Source organism: Medicago sativa, chromosome 8 (genome assembly GCF_051527215.1).
Source record: "Medicago sativa cultivar Bolivia chromosome 8, Bolivia_mono, whole genome shotgun sequence".
Lineage (NCBI taxonomy): Eukaryota > Viridiplantae > Streptophyta > Magnoliopsida > Fabales > Fabaceae > Medicago > Medicago sativa.
In genome coordinates, this window is record NC_140756.1 from 16,547,851 (window position 1) to 16,567,642 (window position 19,792).

Below are 19,792 nucleotides of genomic sequence, written 5' to 3' on the forward strand. Positions count from 1 at the left end.
TGATAAGTTCTTCATGTCCTTGCTTGGATGCCTCTATCAATTATATTGATTGGCTTTTCTGTAAATGTTTGATAAATATTTTGACCATTAAAAGATTCTTTTGTTGGTTGTTCTTTTCCCATGGCTCTCTTGAACGCTAAAAATGCATTTTGCAAGCTTTAGACATTTATACCGCAATTAGAATTCAAAACTTTTGTCTTCTATATTTTAGTGTACTTCAGTTTCAGAAGAGAATGACGAAAACTCAACAACAGAAAATAGTAAGACTGGAGGATATAATGTGTATACTCAGATGAATCGAGCCTCAGCCCTTACAAGACTGAAGCATGAGCTCCTCAGAGAGAGAATATCCTCTCAGTCACAACCATAATAACAAACTACTCAATGATCCTACCCTGCATTTCCCTTTCCTGATTTGGGCTAATTATCAGGTATCTATCACTGCCACTCCCTTCAGTACAGTGTTGTCCGAAAACTGAAACGGGGAAATTGACTGTGCTTAATGTCTCAGCACCTCCGCATGTCCTTTCCACCGCACCAAAAACTGTTTCACCAGATCTCTAGCTATAGAAACATCCATTTCTACCAGTATTTTTTTGGTTCTATAACTGTGTCAGCCTCCAGTTGGTTTGCTGCATTTCTCTTTGTTCTGAGGGTGCATACTTGATTGTGTTAGATGTGATGTCCCATGTTTATGTGGTGCACTTGGAGAGTAATGTGAAATACTGCTGAAATTTTGCCAAATTAAAGACTTGTGATATTTGATGGCTAACTATTGACCAAATTAAAAATTCTCTTGTTGAATGGGATGGGTCATATCATGTATAATTAAGTGAGATTTGTATGGTTTTAATCATGTTTATTGTTGAAAGTTATTGACATGATATTTGTACATACTGCCTATTCACAATATTAATGAATAACTAATTACCATATAGACTTTTTGCAGCTGAGCTGAAAATGGATATGTCGGCACATCGGACACGGATGTATAATAGGCGTATTGCTGGTCAAAAGGGATATACAGCTGAATTTCCGCTTGTCAACAACCGCAATATTTGGATGACGGTGTAATAAGCTGTCCATGTAAGCTGTGTAAAACTGAAAGATTTCTAACTCCTCAAATTAATCTCGATGTCGATATGCACTCAGACGCAATGGTTATGGGTGAGTTCTCTTTCAGAGTCTGCTTATGTAAGTCCCATCTGTTTTCTAACATGAACATATTTGATTTTTTTCTTCGATAAAAACTCTTGATTCTGGTACATGGTTATGGGTTCTATATGTATATTTTGATTTTCTCTTTACTTGGTGTTGACTTTTGCTGTCTGGTTCGCTGGAAATCAATCAGTTCAGCTGTAATTTATCTCTAAATGGAATTAATTTTCATTTACGCTTCTCTGGTTTATCACGTGCTTCTCTAATAGAAACCAAAACAATAAACATTCAACTTACATACAACCAGAAAACTCAGAACTTTGCTATCTTTTCCTCTCTTTGCCATATTCCAACACATCCCTTTGTAGGTTCCAAAGGAGACTGAAATATCCAAGCCATGATTCCGCACCAGTTTTACGCATCTGCGTGAAAAATTTGTTGCTCAATGACATGATCTCATTTACTCTGTCGCTCAATGACACGATCTGCAGTTAGCACGGGTAATAGAGTATATTTTATGAAACTAATAAGGCATATGTAATATTAGTTCATGTTGATATCATTCCTATTAATTATACCACTGCAGTTTACCATCATCATATAAATGATCTTATATGAGATAAATATTTGATTTCATTTCCATCATCAATGCTTTAAGAAGTCAGATTCACGCACTTAAGAAGTCACTGCAAAAACAGGAACAAAAGAAGTTAGAAATGAAACGAGAGTTGACAGAGAAATGGATCATTCATTATATGACGTAGAAGCAACAAAAATTCGATTGCAGATAAATCCATTTCAATTTGGATAGAAAGCTGGCCATATGAAATGTCAACTCTTCATGACTAGGACCTACTTGAAATAACTTGACTACAAAATTGTTAGGCTTTGTTTGGGAGTTTGGAGGGGAAGGGAGGGGAGGACTTTGGGGGGTTGAAAATAAAGTTAAAACTCTATAAATTAATAATGTCAAGATCGGAGAAATTTATTAATTTAGAGAGTTATTAATTTATCGACAAATTAATAATTATTAATTTAAAGAGTTTTTAAGTAATTATACTGTACATACCAAACAAAAAGGCAAATTAATCTATGCCTCTTAGAATTACGTTGCAGCGAACCTTGAGACTCAACGTAAATTGGTAACTACTGTGTTCATATGCATTGGAAATCAATAATGACTTTTGAAGTACAGTAAATGTAAACAAGAGGAACAAATGTGTTCAACGTATTCTTAATATATTTTTTTTCAGTTTCTATGAATTATTAATTTATGATTTTCTTGGGACCGAAAATTATAAAGGGATCTCCCGAAAAATTATTATCTTATTATTTTATCGAGTTTTTCAATTTTTTACATTGGCCCAAGTCGGGACCGGACAAATTTATTATTTTAGAGAGTTTATTAATTTACCGAGTATTAAATTAAAGAGTTTCTACTGTATATAGAAAAATGGACAAAAAATTCACATTTTTTGAAAGAACAGTTTTTTAGAGAATGATAAACTAATACTTATGATTAATATACTTTTAATTTTAAGAATATAATAACAACATAGATTGGATTTGAAAAATTCATATAAACCCTCCATAACCCCCCCAAAACCCTCCCCCAATACAATTTTTGAGTTCCCCCAAATGAGGGGGATTTTTTATTATGAGTAAAAAATTAACCTCCAAAGCTCTCTCCTCCCAATGTCTTCTATTTCTTCCACTTGCTCCTTTCCTTTTTTCCAAAACCCTCCCCTCCCCTCCCCTCCAAACTCCCAAACAAAGCTTTAAGAACCTCTTTAGCCTTCTTAGATCTTGCTTTGTCATTGGGGGGTCCAAGGGCTTATAAGTTTTCCATGTTTGCTTGGTTATGCCTCATTTTGTTAGAAAAATTAGGAAAAAAGAATTAGTCGGAGGGACACGTGAGAGGAAGAAAAATGAGATTAATATGAACAAATACTATAGTTTAGTAACTTTAGTTTCTGCAAAAAGGTACGAATTATGGTAAACAAGCCATCCAACTTCACCCTTCAAAAAAAAAAAAAAACCATCCAACTTCAATTGTTTGAACTTATGAATTTTAATTTATCTACTATAATTTTAGCCTAATATGCACATATTTTAGCAAAATATTTTGAGTGCAGTTTTCTACAATTTTTTTCTTAAGGATTTATATTCCAATAAGAATCGTAAAATATTTTGTCAACACCACAATTTCTTCTACAAACTTAATTTCGTAGGACATGTCTTACCATTTACTCCCTCCGTCTCACAATATTAGTCGTTTAAGGTTTGTGCACGATTATTAAGGAAATGATTAATTGTGTTGATTTCAATGATAAAATTAGAAGCATTTACTAAAATATCCTCATTAATTGTAGTTAGTGGAGTAGTTAAGTTTGAAGAAATTCAATAAATAAGGGTATAATAGTGGAAAAAAAATAATAAATGCTGCATTGGTATTATAAAGTGACAATTATTTTGAGAAAAAGAAAAAATGCTAAAGAGACAATAATTGTGAGACGGAGGGAGTAATATAAGAGAAATGATAAGTTGACAACCAAAAAGTAGTCCCACACCATATTTTTATACTGTTTTGAGTACAAATTTAATTTTTTAATATTCCTTTCCATCTTGAAATCTGTGCATGCTTGGAATTGCTTGGTGGGATATATACGGTGTAAGCAAGGTTGTAGATTTTTGCATGTCAACATATCATTGCCCTTAATATAAACTTCAACTTGTTAAAATTTATTTATGACGAAATTTACATCAAACTAATTTCAACTAGTTTTTGATACAACAAGTTTATTTACAAAAATATTTACATTCATGTCATTTATATTTAAATCAAAAATATTTATTTTTTATAAAGTAATTTAGACGTTAGAAATTAATGTTTTAAGATAAATCAATATAAAATAGATGTTCACTCTTCGATTCTTTAACGTCTTTATTTACTTATGTTTGTGCTACCATCAATAAGAAAATTGGTTGGTAACTGATCTGTGGCTGAAAGCTAAATGGCCGTCATTTCATTTAGATTATCATGATTGGTGGCAAGATCCGCTTCTTTGTATGGGTGTTAGCTTGTAAATATCTTCTTTAATGGTGTCTTTGCTTTATTGGCACCATCTTGTGTAGACTTTTGAGCGTTGCTTTTCATTTGTACACCTTGTGCGGGGAATTGTAGCGTCTTGTTAATATATATCATTTTGATTTGTTCAAAAAAAAAAAACTGATCTGTCTGGTGAAGACGAACGAAGGCAACAACGACGAATGAAGTTCCGGTGTGGTGGCAACGAGGTCTTCACAAAGGAACAGAGGGTGCTTGTAGGCACGTTAGCACTCCAACGTTCAAGTCAGTGTAAAAAATGAGGTTGAATGTGTAAAAAGTGTGGGAAATGAGAGGATGACGCAGAATCATCCTTATATAGAGCACGGAGGCACTAACTGCTTTCGAAAATTGCGGCGTCTCATTAGAAGGCGGTTAAAGGCTATATGTATGACAGTAGATGCAGGAGGGCGTACTTCAGAAAGCCAGAGTGCACTGTTGTTAACATATTTCTTTAGATAATGTGTTTGGTCTGGTGGACATTTTGTCCACGTGTCATCATAGGGTTGACCTTATGGGCTGTTCAGATTAGTAAAATCATGTGAATATATATATATATATATATATTTATTTATTTTTTTTTTTTTTGTAAGAGAAAAGCTAGGACTTACACTATGGAGTAAGAAAAAGACACACCTCACCAGTCACCACTGGACTATTGCAGCATGTCTTAAAACTGTTAATAAATAAATGAAAATATTAAAAATTAATTAAGCAGAACTGTTAATAAATAAATGAAAATATTAAAAATTAATTAAGCAGAATATAACCAAAAACCCTATCCCTCTGTTTGCCTAGTAAGACGAAACCCTATTCCCATTTTCATCCCAAAAAAATAAAAACCCTAATTATCTCTCTCACATTCGATCATATTCTTCAATTCCTAATCTGTTACACAAACAATTGAAGCTCGATTTCGATTCGGCGTTTCCTGATTCGGAATTTGCTCTCAAAAACAAGAGGAACAGTAGATTTATGTCTTCTCAGTCTATACTTGAATCACTGATTGAGGCTCTGTTGAAGAACCTCTGGATTTTCTCTATTTCTTCTCTTCTGCTCACTTTTTCTGTGTTTTGTTCTGCTCTCTATATGCTCTTTGTCATCAGGAGCAAATTTTCAATGCGATTGAGGCCAAAAAGGTTCGTTTTTATATTTATTTATTTTTTCAGTCAATAATTTCTTCAGTAACAGTTGTTATTATTCTGTCTTATAATATTTATGTTTTTTTTATTTATTATTTTGATGATTATTGTTTCATGGATGAATTCTGGGTTTAATGATGTTTTTGTTTTTTGTGTTTTTTCAGGACTTGTTACCGAGTTGTGTGTTTTGGAGGATTTCTTATGCAAAAATTTTGTAATCTCTTTTTGTTCTTAAGAGTGGATCTCACTTGAGACAGAGATTTTGTTACCATTTTTGCCTTTCATTTATTTTCTTTAATCATTTCATTTCCATTTTCTAAAAATTTTGTGGGGATTCTGAAGGGGTTTTTCAAGGGTTTTCCTCAAACTATTTTTCATTATCCATCATGTCTGGTTCTAGAAAATCTAGAGCCAGACAAAGGCCTAACCCTTTGAAACAATCCAAATTGATGACAAGGAAATTGCAGCTTGTTTACGATGATCCCGACGCAACTGATTTATCCGAAGATGAGTCACAACAACTAAGAACAGCAACAAAAAGAAGCTTCATTGAGGTCACTCTCCCACCTCATGTACCTGCAGCAGTATCTTTGACTTCTCAGAACAGCTTCTCTGTGAAGCCAAAGACCGTAACAAGGAGAAAGACATGTCTTTCAGCACAACCTCAAACCAACAAGAAGGTTGTTCCAAGTCCAACAACAACTTCTCCAACAACTGGGAGACGACGATCTTGTGCTATATACCCTGGTGTTCGTATGAGGAAATGGGGCAAATGGGCCGCTGAAATCCGCGATCCTTTCAAGAATGCTAGAATCTGGTTGGGAACTTTCAATAGTGCTGAAGAAGCTTCTCAAGCTTATGAATCCAAAAAGCTTCAATTTGAACTTAAATCTCAGGCAATGGAGGCAGAAACATACATCAAAAAGGGTCCCGCTTCTGCAGCTCCTCCACTTGCTGCATTGAACAAAAGCTCTTCAGCAGATGCTCATGCTGCTAATGCTTCTGTGTCAGAGAAATTCTCAACTGTCGAAGACTCTGAGAGTTTGTTCTCACACACATCACCTTCTTCCGTGCTTGAGTTGGATAACTTAACATCCAATTCAATTGAGACTGAAGCTGCTGCTGTCAATGAAGCGAGTGAAATGGTCTCTTGTCAACTTGAAGAGCTAGAAATTCCAGATATGAGTGTTTTAAACTTGCCTGAGCCATTTGCTGCTGAGAATCCAATTGGGACTGATCCCAATCTTGGTTTTGGATTTGATTTTGATCGGTTTAACATCGACGATTTTGGACCGGATTTTGATGAATTTGGTGACTACGGTGACTTAGTTGACTTCATGGATATTCAAATACATGGTTTTGATGACAATGAACCAAGTGAGCTTCCTGATTTTGATTTTGGTGATATCGATGATGATGATGATGAATTTGCTGGTTGGATTGAGGAATCCCTTCAACACAATATAGCTTGTGTGAAAGTTTTGTAGTCTCTTAGGAGTGAGACTCGGAAGTAATAGTACTACGATATTCTAGATTATGTTAATGTTTATGCAGTTTTGCGAGATAATAGGAGGTGATGTAATTTCAAATTTTGGTTGAGAGTTAGTCTAATATCATTTCAGTTTATATTTTGTTTATTGAGTTGTAATATTTAGTTGAATGTCATAGAGAATCCTTTGGTTTTCTTGTGCTATTAGAGCCGTCCGAAGGGTTTTTGAACTTTTCTATATTGCTTGAAGTATTGTAATTTGAAAGTTATATTGCTGCGTATGAATGAACCGTCTAATATTTTGGATACATTGTTTTTTTTCTTTCTATTGTTTGATGTCTATGAGGTTACATAGTTTTACATTATTCACATTCGTCCATATGATGCTGATGCACTAAGTAAATGGCATCTTATTCTTTCTCAAGTATGGTGGATTAAAATACTAATCATTGATTCATTATATTGATTCTGGAATCTTGAATTATCTGTGTTGGATAGGTTGAGAATAAACTTTTTTAAGACTTGATTAATCAGTAGGGGTTAAATCTGATATCTTAAATATTATGATAAATTTTTGTTTGCTGCATTTCTTTTTGTTCTGAGGGTGCATACTTGATTGAGTTTTTGGAAGGCCTCAAAGAGTTTCTTGATTTTGCTTGTCAACAACCACAATATTTGAATGACTGAAATAGGTTGTCCATGTAAAGCTCTGTAAATATGAAAGCTTTCTAACTCCGAAAATAGTACCCGGATATTAGTATTGGAGGAAGTCCCTCGCATTAATCTCGATATTGATATGCACACAGACGCAATGCCTTACAGTTTCACAAGACACAGGGTTTGGTGATGTTGGTCTTAATGACCAAAACTTTGTTCAAGATGAAGAGGTGCTTGCAAATGTGGAAGCAACCAAATTTTGTATATTTAAAAGTCTAAATTGCTCAATCTTTACAATTACGAGGATGAAAAAAATTATTTACTTCATTTTAAGTACATTAATGAACTTTTGATATTATCACAATTTTTCCTACAAATTTAAGTAGCGTGTGGGACAATGTTCTACTAGCATTTAGCTACAAATTCCAACTTGAAAGTTTGCAGGAAATCAAGAACCCTATCTCTCTCTGCGATTGATTCTTACTGCTATCTCTCGCTATCCTTTTGAATCCAAGGTATCGTTCTTCTTCAATATTGCTTTTGCTTCTATGTGACTGTGTTTGAAACCGTTTCTGTAACATCTTCAGCTATGATTGTTGCTTTGACATTGCTATTATTAATGTTCCGGTTTTAAGCTTTTATGAAAATATTTAACTGCTTATAGCATAAGCATTTATCATATAAGTGCTTATGTATAAACTATAAGCTATTTTCATCAGTTATCCTGGAGAGCTTGTAGAAATGAGCGGAAAATAGCTTTGGACATGTCACAGGTTGTTTTCGGTAGCTCTTTCAACCAGTCTCAGAAGTATAAACTCAAATAATTCAATCCATGAAGACTCTAATTAATTATCTTTTGTAGCTGAATGCAATGTTTTATACACTATGATCAAAGTAATCATTTATGCTCCTTATACCCGTGATGAGTGAGAGATATCTTGAGATTTTTTGTCTTCAAAGTGGCTTTAGCATCTGTTTGTTTAAGGCAGTAATAGTATCCTTGCTTTGTTCTCTGCATTGGGAATTTTCCAGTTAACCAAATGCATGCAATATCAGTGATAATTCACGTAATAGTTATAATGTTTTATCTAGCTAAGCAATCTGTGGTATAGGGTAGCGAATGGAACAAATTAACTAGTCAGAATTTGTTAAGTAGTTTATGTTGGTACTAAAAAATGTATTTCCCTATGTTGTGTTTATAGGTTCGACAAATACTCCAACCTTTCTGACTCCATTTTCGTCACTCTTTGCTCTTCTTTCATAACTCTTTTAGTGTTACTCCCACGAGGTATGGACCTCAACCCAACAAACCTCTTACACGACTTCAACTCCAAACTCAGTCTCAACTCTCTCAACCTCAACTCCACCTGCAACCCCAACCCACTGAACCTCGACCAGAACCTAAACTCTGCCTGCATCCCGAACCCACTCCGCATCTACCTCCGCCTCGATCTAGACCTCAACCTCTCCCCAAGTCCTTCATTGGCAAGAATTCCCAATGGTCAATGAAACTCCATCTTCTACGACTAGCCATGTTCGTGAAGAGAGTAATGGGAACAAAATCCCTATACTACCAGAACGGGATGGGTGAGTACTTCTAACGTGATGACATATATGAGTTATTCCTAATTTTTTGTAATTATTATCTATTGTTTTACACAGGTTTGATCAACACAGGTTGGTAGTGAAGGCAATTGCTTCAATCATACATACCAACTTGGAGGAGGGAAAACCATCATGGAAGCAGTTATCAAAAAAGCGATTTTGATTTGTGGTTTAATATATTTAAAGTACTCAAATTTCAAGCTTTGATTAAATTGTTTTGGTATTGTTTGAAAAATGTGTCTAATGTAGTAATTTTTTATCTGGCAAAATCAATGTAGTCAAAGTTTACGTGGCCACCTTTACATACTTGGTGCGACGTAACTTTGAGAAAAGTATTTCAGCTAAAATGATTCGAAAACATTTAGATCAAAAACCAATTTGGATGGAAGAGTGTGTGTAAGCACAATTGAAGGCACATCGGGAGTCCTTAAAATACAAAACAAAGTCTGAAATAAATAAAAGAAACGTTTGAGTCTATGGCTGGTGCATCTCTTTACACTGGCGGATCAATTCGTCATTGTTTGCATTGAAAGCAAGTGCTTTCATTTACTATTATGTTTTGTATTTAATTTTTAGAATGATTAACATTAAAAAGTACTTTTATCATTTACAGAAGGAGGCAAAAGGGACAGATCCATCACTGACAGAGTTTTATTTTCATACTCATCGAAAAAAGGATCAAAGTTGGGTGGGTCCTTGTTCATAGTCTGCTTATGCAAGTCCCATCTGTTTCTTAACATAGACTAATTTGGTTTTTTCTCTAATAATAACTCTGGATTTTGTATTTCTGTTTTGCTGGAATTAAATATATGTTTTGTCCAGTTTTGTTTTGTTATCTGTTGTTACATTACTGTTATTTAAGAATGGTTTCACTTTGTACTCTTCTTCTGTTTTGATTTTCTCTTTACCTGGAATTGACTTTAACCTGGCTGGTTGGAAATTAATCAGATCAGCTGTAATGTATCTTTCAGAGGAATCATTTTTCATTTACGCCTCTCTATTTTCTCATGTGCTTCTCTAATAGAAACCAAACAAATAAACATTGAGCTTCACACACAAGAAAATTGTGTCCCGTCGTTCTTAATTGTGATATTTGCTATCATTTCTTTTCTTCGCCATATTCCAACACAACTTTTTATTAGGTTCCAAAGCAGGCTTTGTAATATCCAAGCCATGACTCCGTACCGGTTTTTTATGAAAAAAGAAGTTGTATGCACAATAATGTAAAATAATTTTTTTTATAGAATACAATTTAGATGAGTTGGGTATCGATGACTCACCAGGATAAAGATATATCTCCAGACTCATAGAGCATTAATAGAGGCACTTATTACTATTAATCATCCACTAACAAGGTCCTTACATCCAAAGCGGAAGTTAAACCCACCCGTTACGGAATATGAGCCACTTCTTATCAATTGAACCAACTTTGGCAAAATAGTTTCATGCTATAAAAAAAAATCTCATCATTTAGATATTGGTGCAGTTATAGACTTATAGTAAGTTGTTTAAGGTTTTATCATGTGAATTAAGAAATGCAATCGATATCATATCATAGATGTAATAAAGTAATATTGTATGCTTTACTAAACTAATATTTACTCTCTCATTATAAGAATTGAAAATGAGACATTAGTCCCAAATAAGGAAATTTCTTTATGAATAAGACACAAACTCAATATCCTAAAATTTACAACACTCATAGCATTATTTTGTAGTCATAGCATGACATATACCAAATCTGAATGTTAGCTATCCGTACTTATCCAGGGAAGCTTACTAGCAATTTCTAGTGAAATTTGAAAACATCAAATTCTAGCATGATATGATTTCATGCACTTTGAAGGGCATAATGATATATCTTTCCATTTGATTTTGTGTCTAGTGAAAGTTGGTTAATCATGCATAGCCTAGCATTATGTTTTTTTGCTGCCCTACCACTGAAAATTGAACCTCACATTTAAATGGACAGGAATGATTTTCTTCTTTGTAACCAATGCAACCAAAAAGATGGATACTGATAGTCAATATAGTAGTCATTAGCAATTTATATTTGTGCTATGTCACATCTCCAATAAGCTTCCAACATATCTCTCAACTATTTCCATATTATGATACCTTGACACATGCACACACACCAACTTCGGACACGAAATTGTCCCTTACACGTAGGTTAGGTCATAATTTGAGAGGAATGGAGGTGATTGAATGTAACCAGATGTATCAGTGTCGTAAAATACACCTTCAATCTAAATTGTCAGTGCTACATAATTTCTATACGTTATCTTCAGAAATAAAAAAAGCTGAAAACAATTTATGGTATATCAGAAGTTAAAAAAAGGGCAACCTCGTGCACTAGAGCTCCCGCATATGCAGAGTCCGGGATGGTGACCTTGCAGTCACATGACAACAACTTTACCGGTTACGCCAGGGTTACCCCTCTATGGTATATCAGAAGTTATTTTTGTGAATTTTCCCAAACAATTGAAAGTGTTAATTTAGGTTATTTCAACTTATCTTAATAGTATAAACACGATAATGTGTTTATCCAAACATTACCTTCTCATTCAGCATGCCTAAATAAACTATAAATAAGTTCTTTAAAATGTCTTTTATATATCACATCATTCTAAAATTTAGATTTCCAGAAGGAAAAAAACAAATCAAAATGTTGATTTTGCTTGCGTGCAATTCTGATCTTGTTTTTTGGCCTCACATTTTTTCTTGATGCATAACAGTACTTCAAATTAACAGAAGGTATACCATATGTTAATAAACAACTGTCAACATTCTGATCTTGAAAGCATGTTAGCTTCACTGTACAAATTCCAAAATGTCAATTATTGTTGAATCACATATCACCAAACCATGAAGTTCACAGTATCAAAAGATGAATGTACTGTGTGTTTCCTCTTCGTGTTGAACAAAGTATGGTAGCTTAGCACGACTTTTTCTAATTTTAGATGACAGGCAGAAAGAGAATATCTTCGGCATCGTATTGAAGACATGTATGGTATCTGACACATATCGATGTTCAATATCAACACATGCGATTGTATTCAATTAATTCATTTTTCAAACTATTATCATTGCCTACATGTCAGGGTCAATATTGTGTCTGTGTCAAAGGTTCATAGAAGAGATATACATGAATGGTTTCGGTCTACTGTCACATGATTACACTAAGGTGGGTGAACAAAACCAAGACCACTAAAATACACTGCATATCTTGATACAAACAGCAGGAACATGAAGGCAACGGAACTTAGACTGTTATTTGTTTTAACATGACTAGTTGTTCTGTGATTGAAGCTGTTCCATGTGTATTTATGGAAAATTTCCTTTAGTAGCAAAAATAAACCATTTGGACCAATGTATGTTAGTTCTTCTCAAGCAGAGTTATGTATTCATGTCAGTAGACACCGAGAGAGCTTTGCCTCTAATACGGGTTCATTTAGCTTGACTCAGATTAGTCGGAGTCCAATATAATTTCTGGATACTGAGTGTCTAGACTAAAAAAAAAAAAAAATTTGAAATATGAAATTGGCTTCCATTTTATTAGATTGTCAGTTCCAGTATGTACTCTCACCAGTTTCATTAATCTACCAAGAATTAAACTCAAAGTTGTAGAACCGCCACAGTAAGATTGAGAAGTAAAACAAGAATTGATCTAACAGAGGCCTGCATTGCCTAAGATGATGTATTCTTAATCAGATATTGTTATTACAAGCTATTGAAATGTGAAGGAATAGCTTCTGCACAAGCAATAACACTAGTTCCTATAATACAGGGTTCTGCAACTGAAAATGGACGATATTGATCACATAATACAATTCACAAAATCTTTATGGCAATAATATTCTCACAAGTTGAGTCAACATATATGATTGGTAAAAAATGACAATCTGTATTTATAGAAAAGCAAAAAAAAGTAAAATTTGCACAAGTATACAATATCTACTGTCACAATTTCGTTGAATCACAAATGTTCCTCTTCTCTAGTCTTTATTTCTGGGAACATTCTTTAGCCATTCAACAACTTCTCTGATGGTTGGTCTCTTGAAAGGATTCATATTAACACACATGCATGCTATATCAAGTACCTGCAGCATCTCTCCTTCAAATCCCTTCCCTCGTAGATTTGAGTCGAATACTTGTTCTTGTTTTCCTTCGTTTTTCATCTGTTGAACCCAACTGACCAACTCCCTTGAAATTTTAGGCTTGCATACATCCATAGGTCTCCTTCCAGTGAGAAGCTCAAGCATTACAACACCAAAGCTGTACACATCTCCTCTAAGAGTAGCCACCCATGCTTGCCCATACTCCGGAGGAATGTAACCTAATGTACCTACAAGTTCCGTTGTAACATGAGTCTGATACGGAAGAATCAACCGCGACAACCCGAAATCAGCAACACGTGCCTCAAACTTATCATTGAGGAGTATATTGCTTGACTTTATATCGCGGTGCACGATGTGTGGATCACAAATCATATGCAAATAGGCCAAACCGCAACCTGCTCCCTGTGCGATCTTCAAACGAGTCGGCCAATCGAGTTGAGATGCACCGTCAGACTTTTCATGCAGCCAGTAATCGAGACTTCCATTCTCCATGTAATTATATATGAGTAGCCGATAACCATCGTGCACGCAGTAGCCTTGCAACGATACCAGATTCTCGTGTTGTGCTGTTGACAAAGCCTCTACTTCTGCTTTAAATTCCCTTTCCATGAGGCCTAAATCTCCTGAAAGTTTCTTGATGGCTAGCTTAGTTCCATTTTGAAATGATGCTTTATAAACCAAACCGAAACCGCCACATCCTATTATATTTGCCTGACTGAAATGTTCAGTGGCTTTTATGATCTCTAATATGGAAAGATCCTTGGTTTCATTATTTTTGTTTGGAAACAATACCACCAGGCTAGCCTCCTTATCAACCTCAGGATGAATGCCGCTGTTTGAGTATGGGGAAATTGATTCCAGTTCAATCTTATCAGAATCTCCTCTGGGATTAACCCTTCTCTTGGAGAGTATCCACAGTGTCAATAACGTTATCAGGGTAGCTATGCCGAAAGAGACAGCGATAATAAGTATTACTATTAGTTTTTTGCTGGGTTTGCTACTAACTGAAGTACTAGTAGTATTTTGTTGAGAAGAACAAGGGTGCTGAATAGCCAAACCGCACAATTGCGAGTTTCCTTCAAAGCTGGTGTTGGAAAAAGTATTAAACTGACCACCAGTTGGTATCTGTCCTTGAAGATTATTGTGTGCTACACTGAAAAAGGACAAGAAATGTAATCTAGTGAGTGAAACGGGAATTTCACCGGATAGGTTGTTTCCCGAGAGGTCTAGTTTCTCTAGGTTAACCAAGTTTGAAATTTGATCGGGTATATTGCCAGAGAAGTCGTTTTTCTTCAGGTCCAGCTGAAGAAGAGCTTTCAGTTGGCCAATCTCAATCGGGATGCTGCCACTGAGGTGATTGGTTCCGAGATAAATTGCTGGTGGAAGGCTTGAAAGTTGATTGTATTGCAACAAAGAAACATTGTTGGCATTAGCAAAGACAGGTAACTCTAAGTATGTCCTTTCTACTTTATCATTTGCTTGTTGCGATGCTAGTGCAGGGAGTTTTGTGAGCTCGATAGGAAACAGACCTGTAAGTAGGTTCACAGACAAGTCTATGTAGAAAAGCTGAGGAAGTGTACCTAACCAGGAAGGAATTGAACCACTGAATTGATTAAAGGACAGGTCTACGGCCTCAAGCTTCTTTAAATTTTCAAGCCAACTTGGTATCTGACCGGTGAAATTACAACCACCTAACCCTAAAACTTGGATATTTTGGAATCCATCAGGGTCAATGATGTTCACACCATGTGGTATCATTTCATTGTAAAAATTCTTGGAGAGCATCAGGGTACTGAGCTTCTTAAGGCCAGTGAGTATTCTAAGAGCACCAGTGATATTCTTCAACCTGTTATTAGAAATCGATAAAAACGAAAGAGACTCGAGTCTAAGTATCTCAGATGAAACCTGTCCCTCAAGTTTATTAGTTGCAAGCCTCAATGCTGCAAGTGACTTACAATCATAAAGGGTCGGCGGTAAAACACCGCTAAACCCATTGTTACCAAGATCAAGCGTAGCAAGTCTTCCAAATCCCGAGAAATTGAACGCCGATAGATTTCCTTCCAAATTATTCACCCTCAAATTCAACACAACAAGATTGTTACAATTCATCAAAGATGGTGGAATTGTACCAGTCAAATTATTGACATGAAGAAGTAACTTTTCCAACTTGGAAAGTCTACCAATATCCCTAGGAATAGGACCTATCAAATGATTGGAATAAAGCTCCAAAACAGTGAGATTGACAAGATTGACAACTCTATCACCAATTGATCCATCAATCTTATTAAGTGGCAATGATATTTCAATGAGTGAAACAGCATCATAAATATCAATTGGTATTTCCCCTGCTAGAACATTGAAACCAGCCCTAAATCTCTCAAGCTTAGAACATGCTCCTAAACCTTTCTCAATATTACCACTAAAATCATTGGAAGAATAATCCAAGAATCTTATAGCAGAATTGTTCAATTCATTAACACAAAAGATTGAAATTGGAATTTGACCTGTGAAACTGTTGTTACTTACATTGAAAGAAATCAAATTCCCTCCTTCTGCAAGATACTGAATCAGCGAAACTGGTAATGTTCCATTGAATGAATTACTAGACAAATCCAATTCCTGAATAACACTACTATTTCCATTTCCAGTTCCATTGCTAGGTTTAACAAAAGGTGGTAATTCACCAGAGAAGTGATTATAACTCAAATCAAGGACTAAAAGTTGATTAAGAAGATCAAAAAAGTGATTTTGAAGATTACCATAAAATCTATTATGTGAAAGATTAAGATGAGAAAGAGATTCAAGGGAAGTTATAAGAGAAAATGAAATGAAACCAGCGAGTCCTCTAGAAGGTAAGAAAAGATGTGTAACATGGTGATTATTTTGATCACAAGTTATACCTTCCCAACTGCAACAATCAATGGAAGGAGACCAGTTAAGAGGTGGTAGGTGAGGTGAAAAAGTTGAGAAATTTGAAGAGAAAGATAAGAGAGAATCTTTGTCAAGTTGGTTACAAGAAGAAGAGACATGGACAATGAATAAGGTTAGAAAAAAGGTTGTTTTTTTGAAAGAGGACATTAGTTTGGAGAAAAATATGTAGTTTTTGGAAGAAGGGTTGGAGGGTTGATTTGATGTTGATCTCATGAGTTAGTTAGTTTGATGGTAAAGTTTGAGACTTTGGTTTGAATTTGAGGGATGGAGTGTTGAAGATGGAGGAAGAGGAAGAAGATGAAGGGAACATAAGGATGAGATGAACCAATGAGGGAATAGATTTTTGGGGGTGGCATGGGGTGAGACCATGACCATCCATTGACCATGAGAAATGAAGGTGGGGGGGAGAGAGAGAAGTGGGGGTGACGTTTTCATTTGTTTATTATTGAATTGAATTCAATATATAAATATTTAGATCAATGTTTTGTTTACAATGATGTTGCTAGAATTGGTCATATAGTTTTTGGTATAAGGTTATCACATTGAATTAAAAAAATTGGGTGTTGAGTAGCATCTTGATTCTTGAGATGACATATATATTTACTGCTTTAAGATTTTGAGTTAAAATGTGATGTTTAATCTGTTTATATCGTTGTTTAAAATTTAAGTGGTGATTGTTTGAACTTTCTTACGATCAAATAACACAAAGATTAGTCATAACTGATCTAAACGCTTTAGTTTATGCGAAAATCTTAAAATGTTCATTGATTAATTAAAGGACTTTAATTACTATGAGTTGGTAGGAAAAAAGATAGTTAGGGAGGCATGTCATATGTTTTTATGTGTTGCATTAGAGGATCTAAGTCTGGTATAGGTCTCTCCAAACTCTAAAAGAATGATCACTTTTTAAGGATTTATGATACAGTTTAGAGTAAATTGTGAAATTAGTCTCCCAAATTTCTCTTATACAAAAAAGAGAAAAAATCGTCAAATTATTCCCTAAATTATATGAAATGTCTTTTTAAGTGTCTTTTGTCGATATACAATAACAAGACTTACTCGATAGATTCTAGACGAGAAATGTTAGCAACACATATTTTAACACACACTTTTCAACTCAATATTGGTTAAAATTCTTATGGGACCTACTAAATTTATATGAGACCCACATGATTTGGTGGGATCTATACAAATTTTAATCAATCAAAGAGTGTGTGTTGAAAAGTGTGTTGCTAGCGTTAGTTTAGACGAATTTGAATAATTACTCATATATATTTAGATTTAAATTCAAGTAACATTTAATGGCCGTTTAAAAAAAATAAACTATATCAGAAGGTTAGACTATATGTGCAATTGAATTATTTAAATGGGGTGAAGTTGACAAGTGGAGACAAAAACAATTCATTATTAAAAGTAGCAATGGATGGTTCCTTCCTTTGGCATTAAAAATAATTTAACGAAATGAATATATGAGCGTTTACTTTTGGGCGGCCAGTAGTGGAAGAGTGGAATTTCTCAACGATGATGATGAACAATACATGTCATGATTGATTGACAAGTATTTTCCATTAACATTATATATACTTATAACATTTTTTTTTTTGGTAGTGATAGTTTATAACATTTAAACGTGTGGTGCTAGATAGATACCAATATTGCAGACTAAATAAAAAAGATAATGGTGCTTAGCTCTTCTTCATGTCTCTCCTCTTTCTCTTCTATGGTGCCACCAAACTGAATCAACTATTGTTTGCTGCTCCACTGGTTTATTAATCTATCATTTTTCTTTGAGAACCACTATGAGTTTATTAATTAATTGTATGATTACACTGTAAATAAAGTCTTATGCAAATATTTAATTATATTGTTCTGCAATGTTATGATCTCAAAAGATAACTTAAAAGATTAGATTTGTCTAAACTTTATAGAACAAATTTAAATATTTTTATTGCCACCAATTCAACATAGAAGGTTGGATGAGTGTTTTAATATTTTAGATGAAGAAGTGATATCCAAACTAATTTATTTGGTTGATTTTTATCTAATGTGTTGATCTATCCAAGCGTTTTAAGATTATTTCAACGATGATATCAAAGTTTCTGGTTCGGCTTGGTGGAGATGCGGAGTAATTCCTATTGTTGGGTCAAGGATGTGGAGATCTTACACTTGAGAAGAAAAAAAATGTTTGATGTATCAAGTGTGAGTTAAAATTATCACATTGGATGAAAAAGTAAAACATTGTATAAGTAAGATAAACTCATATGAGTCATACACCTAATGCATTAAAGTAGAAATATACTCCCTCCGTCTCACAATAATTGTCTCTTTAACATTTGTTCTTTTTCTCAAAATAATTGTCACTTTAGAATACCAATGCAGCATTTATTTATTTTTTCCATTATCATACCCTTATTTATTGAATTTCATCAAACTTAACTACTCCACTAACTACAATTAATAAGGATATTTTAGTAAATGATATTAATTTTACCATTGAAATCAACATAATTAAACATTTTCTTAATAATCGTGCACATACCTTAAACGACTATAATTTAGAGACGGATGGAGTAAGTGGTAGAAACTCAAACCCAAGACCTCCAAATTTGAGACATATCTTTTTACCATTAAACCAAACTAGACTTTAAAGTAAAAAAAAAAAAGTATTTCCATAGGAAACACTTCTTTTTTGGTAGGTTTTTATGTATGCTTTTTTAGAAAACTTTGTAAAAAATTAAGGTCACAGCTTTGCAATGAAAATACAAACATTCTCTCAAAGCAAAGTGAACCATGTGCATGCGGTAAATAAATACATGGAGTAAACGATTAATTTGCAATTTGGACTCAATTATTGATATATAGCAAATATTTATTACACGTGAATAAAAGTTAAGCGGACAATAAGCTACATCGTTAAACTTTTTTAGAAGGCAAAATCAATCGCCGTGAACACAACATTATAGATTTAGGAGACATGACATTGTTGTGCCATTTGAACTCTATGTTGAAGGTCAATAACCTCTGGTGTTGGGAAGCCAAAAATGTTAAAAACAAATGGTATAAAAACATGTTGATTGTCAAAATACGTTTTTTCATGTTTGACCATTTTGCTTGACGCAACTTTTAGGGCTGTATGTCCTATCATAAAAGTCACGATCCTTAATCCCACAAGTGGTGAAACCCCCAGTCAAGTTCACACATCCATGTTTTCCTCCTACCCATCCGTACACCATAACATCTGCAAGCTTAAGTGTCGATCTTTTGTCTAATGGGTCGGTCAGGAAATTCACTTACGCCTCCTTCTTCACTGACATACAAGGGATTGGAGGATCGACGAAACATCAACAAGAGTTCATGTATTTTATTCCAACTTTTATTAGTGGTGGTGCAAATCCACAACAATTTAGGTTAGACAATTTGATATTTCATAAGTGTTGGTCCTAAACTGTTAACACATTTACAATTTTAAGACCCAAAATTATGGTCTACTCCATAATCCATTTCATTTATTTCAACTCAATTTAATTGATTTTTTTTTACACAATTCATATTTTTTTGGAAAATAAGAGGGTCCAAAACCCAA

General features: G+C 34.3%; 2 protein-coding genes and 1 pseudogene across 2 annotated transcripts; 2 read left to right on the plus strand and 1 right to left on the minus strand.

Annotated features, from left to right (window-relative positions):
- The first annotated feature begins 302 nt into the window (after positions 1 to 302).
- On the plus strand, positions 303 to 9,899 carry LOC146897376 (uncharacterized; annotated as a pseudogene).
- LOC146897377 (ethylene-responsive transcription factor ERF118-like) lies at positions 5,577 to 7,203 on the plus strand. Its single transcript, XM_085733180.1, has one exon. The coding sequence runs from the start codon at positions 5,793 to 5,795 to the stop codon at positions 6,891 to 6,893; it is 1,101 nt and encodes a 366-aa protein (XP_085589306.1). The 5' UTR covers positions 5,577 to 5,792; the 3' UTR covers positions 6,894 to 7,203.
- A 2,884-nt stretch (positions 9,900 to 12,783) lies between the features above and the next one.
- Positions 12,784 to 16,417, minus strand: PSY1R (Leucine-rich receptor-like protein kinase family protein). The gene has a single exon (XM_085733182.1). The coding sequence runs from the start codon at positions 16,354 to 16,356 to the stop codon at positions 13,156 to 13,158; it is 3,201 nt and encodes a 1,066-aa protein (XP_085589308.1). The 5' UTR covers positions 16,357 to 16,417; the 3' UTR covers positions 12,784 to 13,155.
- Positions 16,418 to 19,792: the final 3,375 nt, after the last annotated feature.

What these genes read in the sequence shown, in the direction of transcription:
- LOC146897377 (XM_085733180.1), top strand. Translation starts at nt 5,793, where the DNA reads ATGTCTGGTTCTAGAAAATCTAGAGCCAGACAAAGGCCTAACCCTTTG.
- PSY1R (XM_085733182.1), bottom strand. Translation starts at nt 16,356, where the DNA reads ATGTCCTCTTTCAAAAAAACAACCTTTTTTCTAACCTTATTCATTGTC.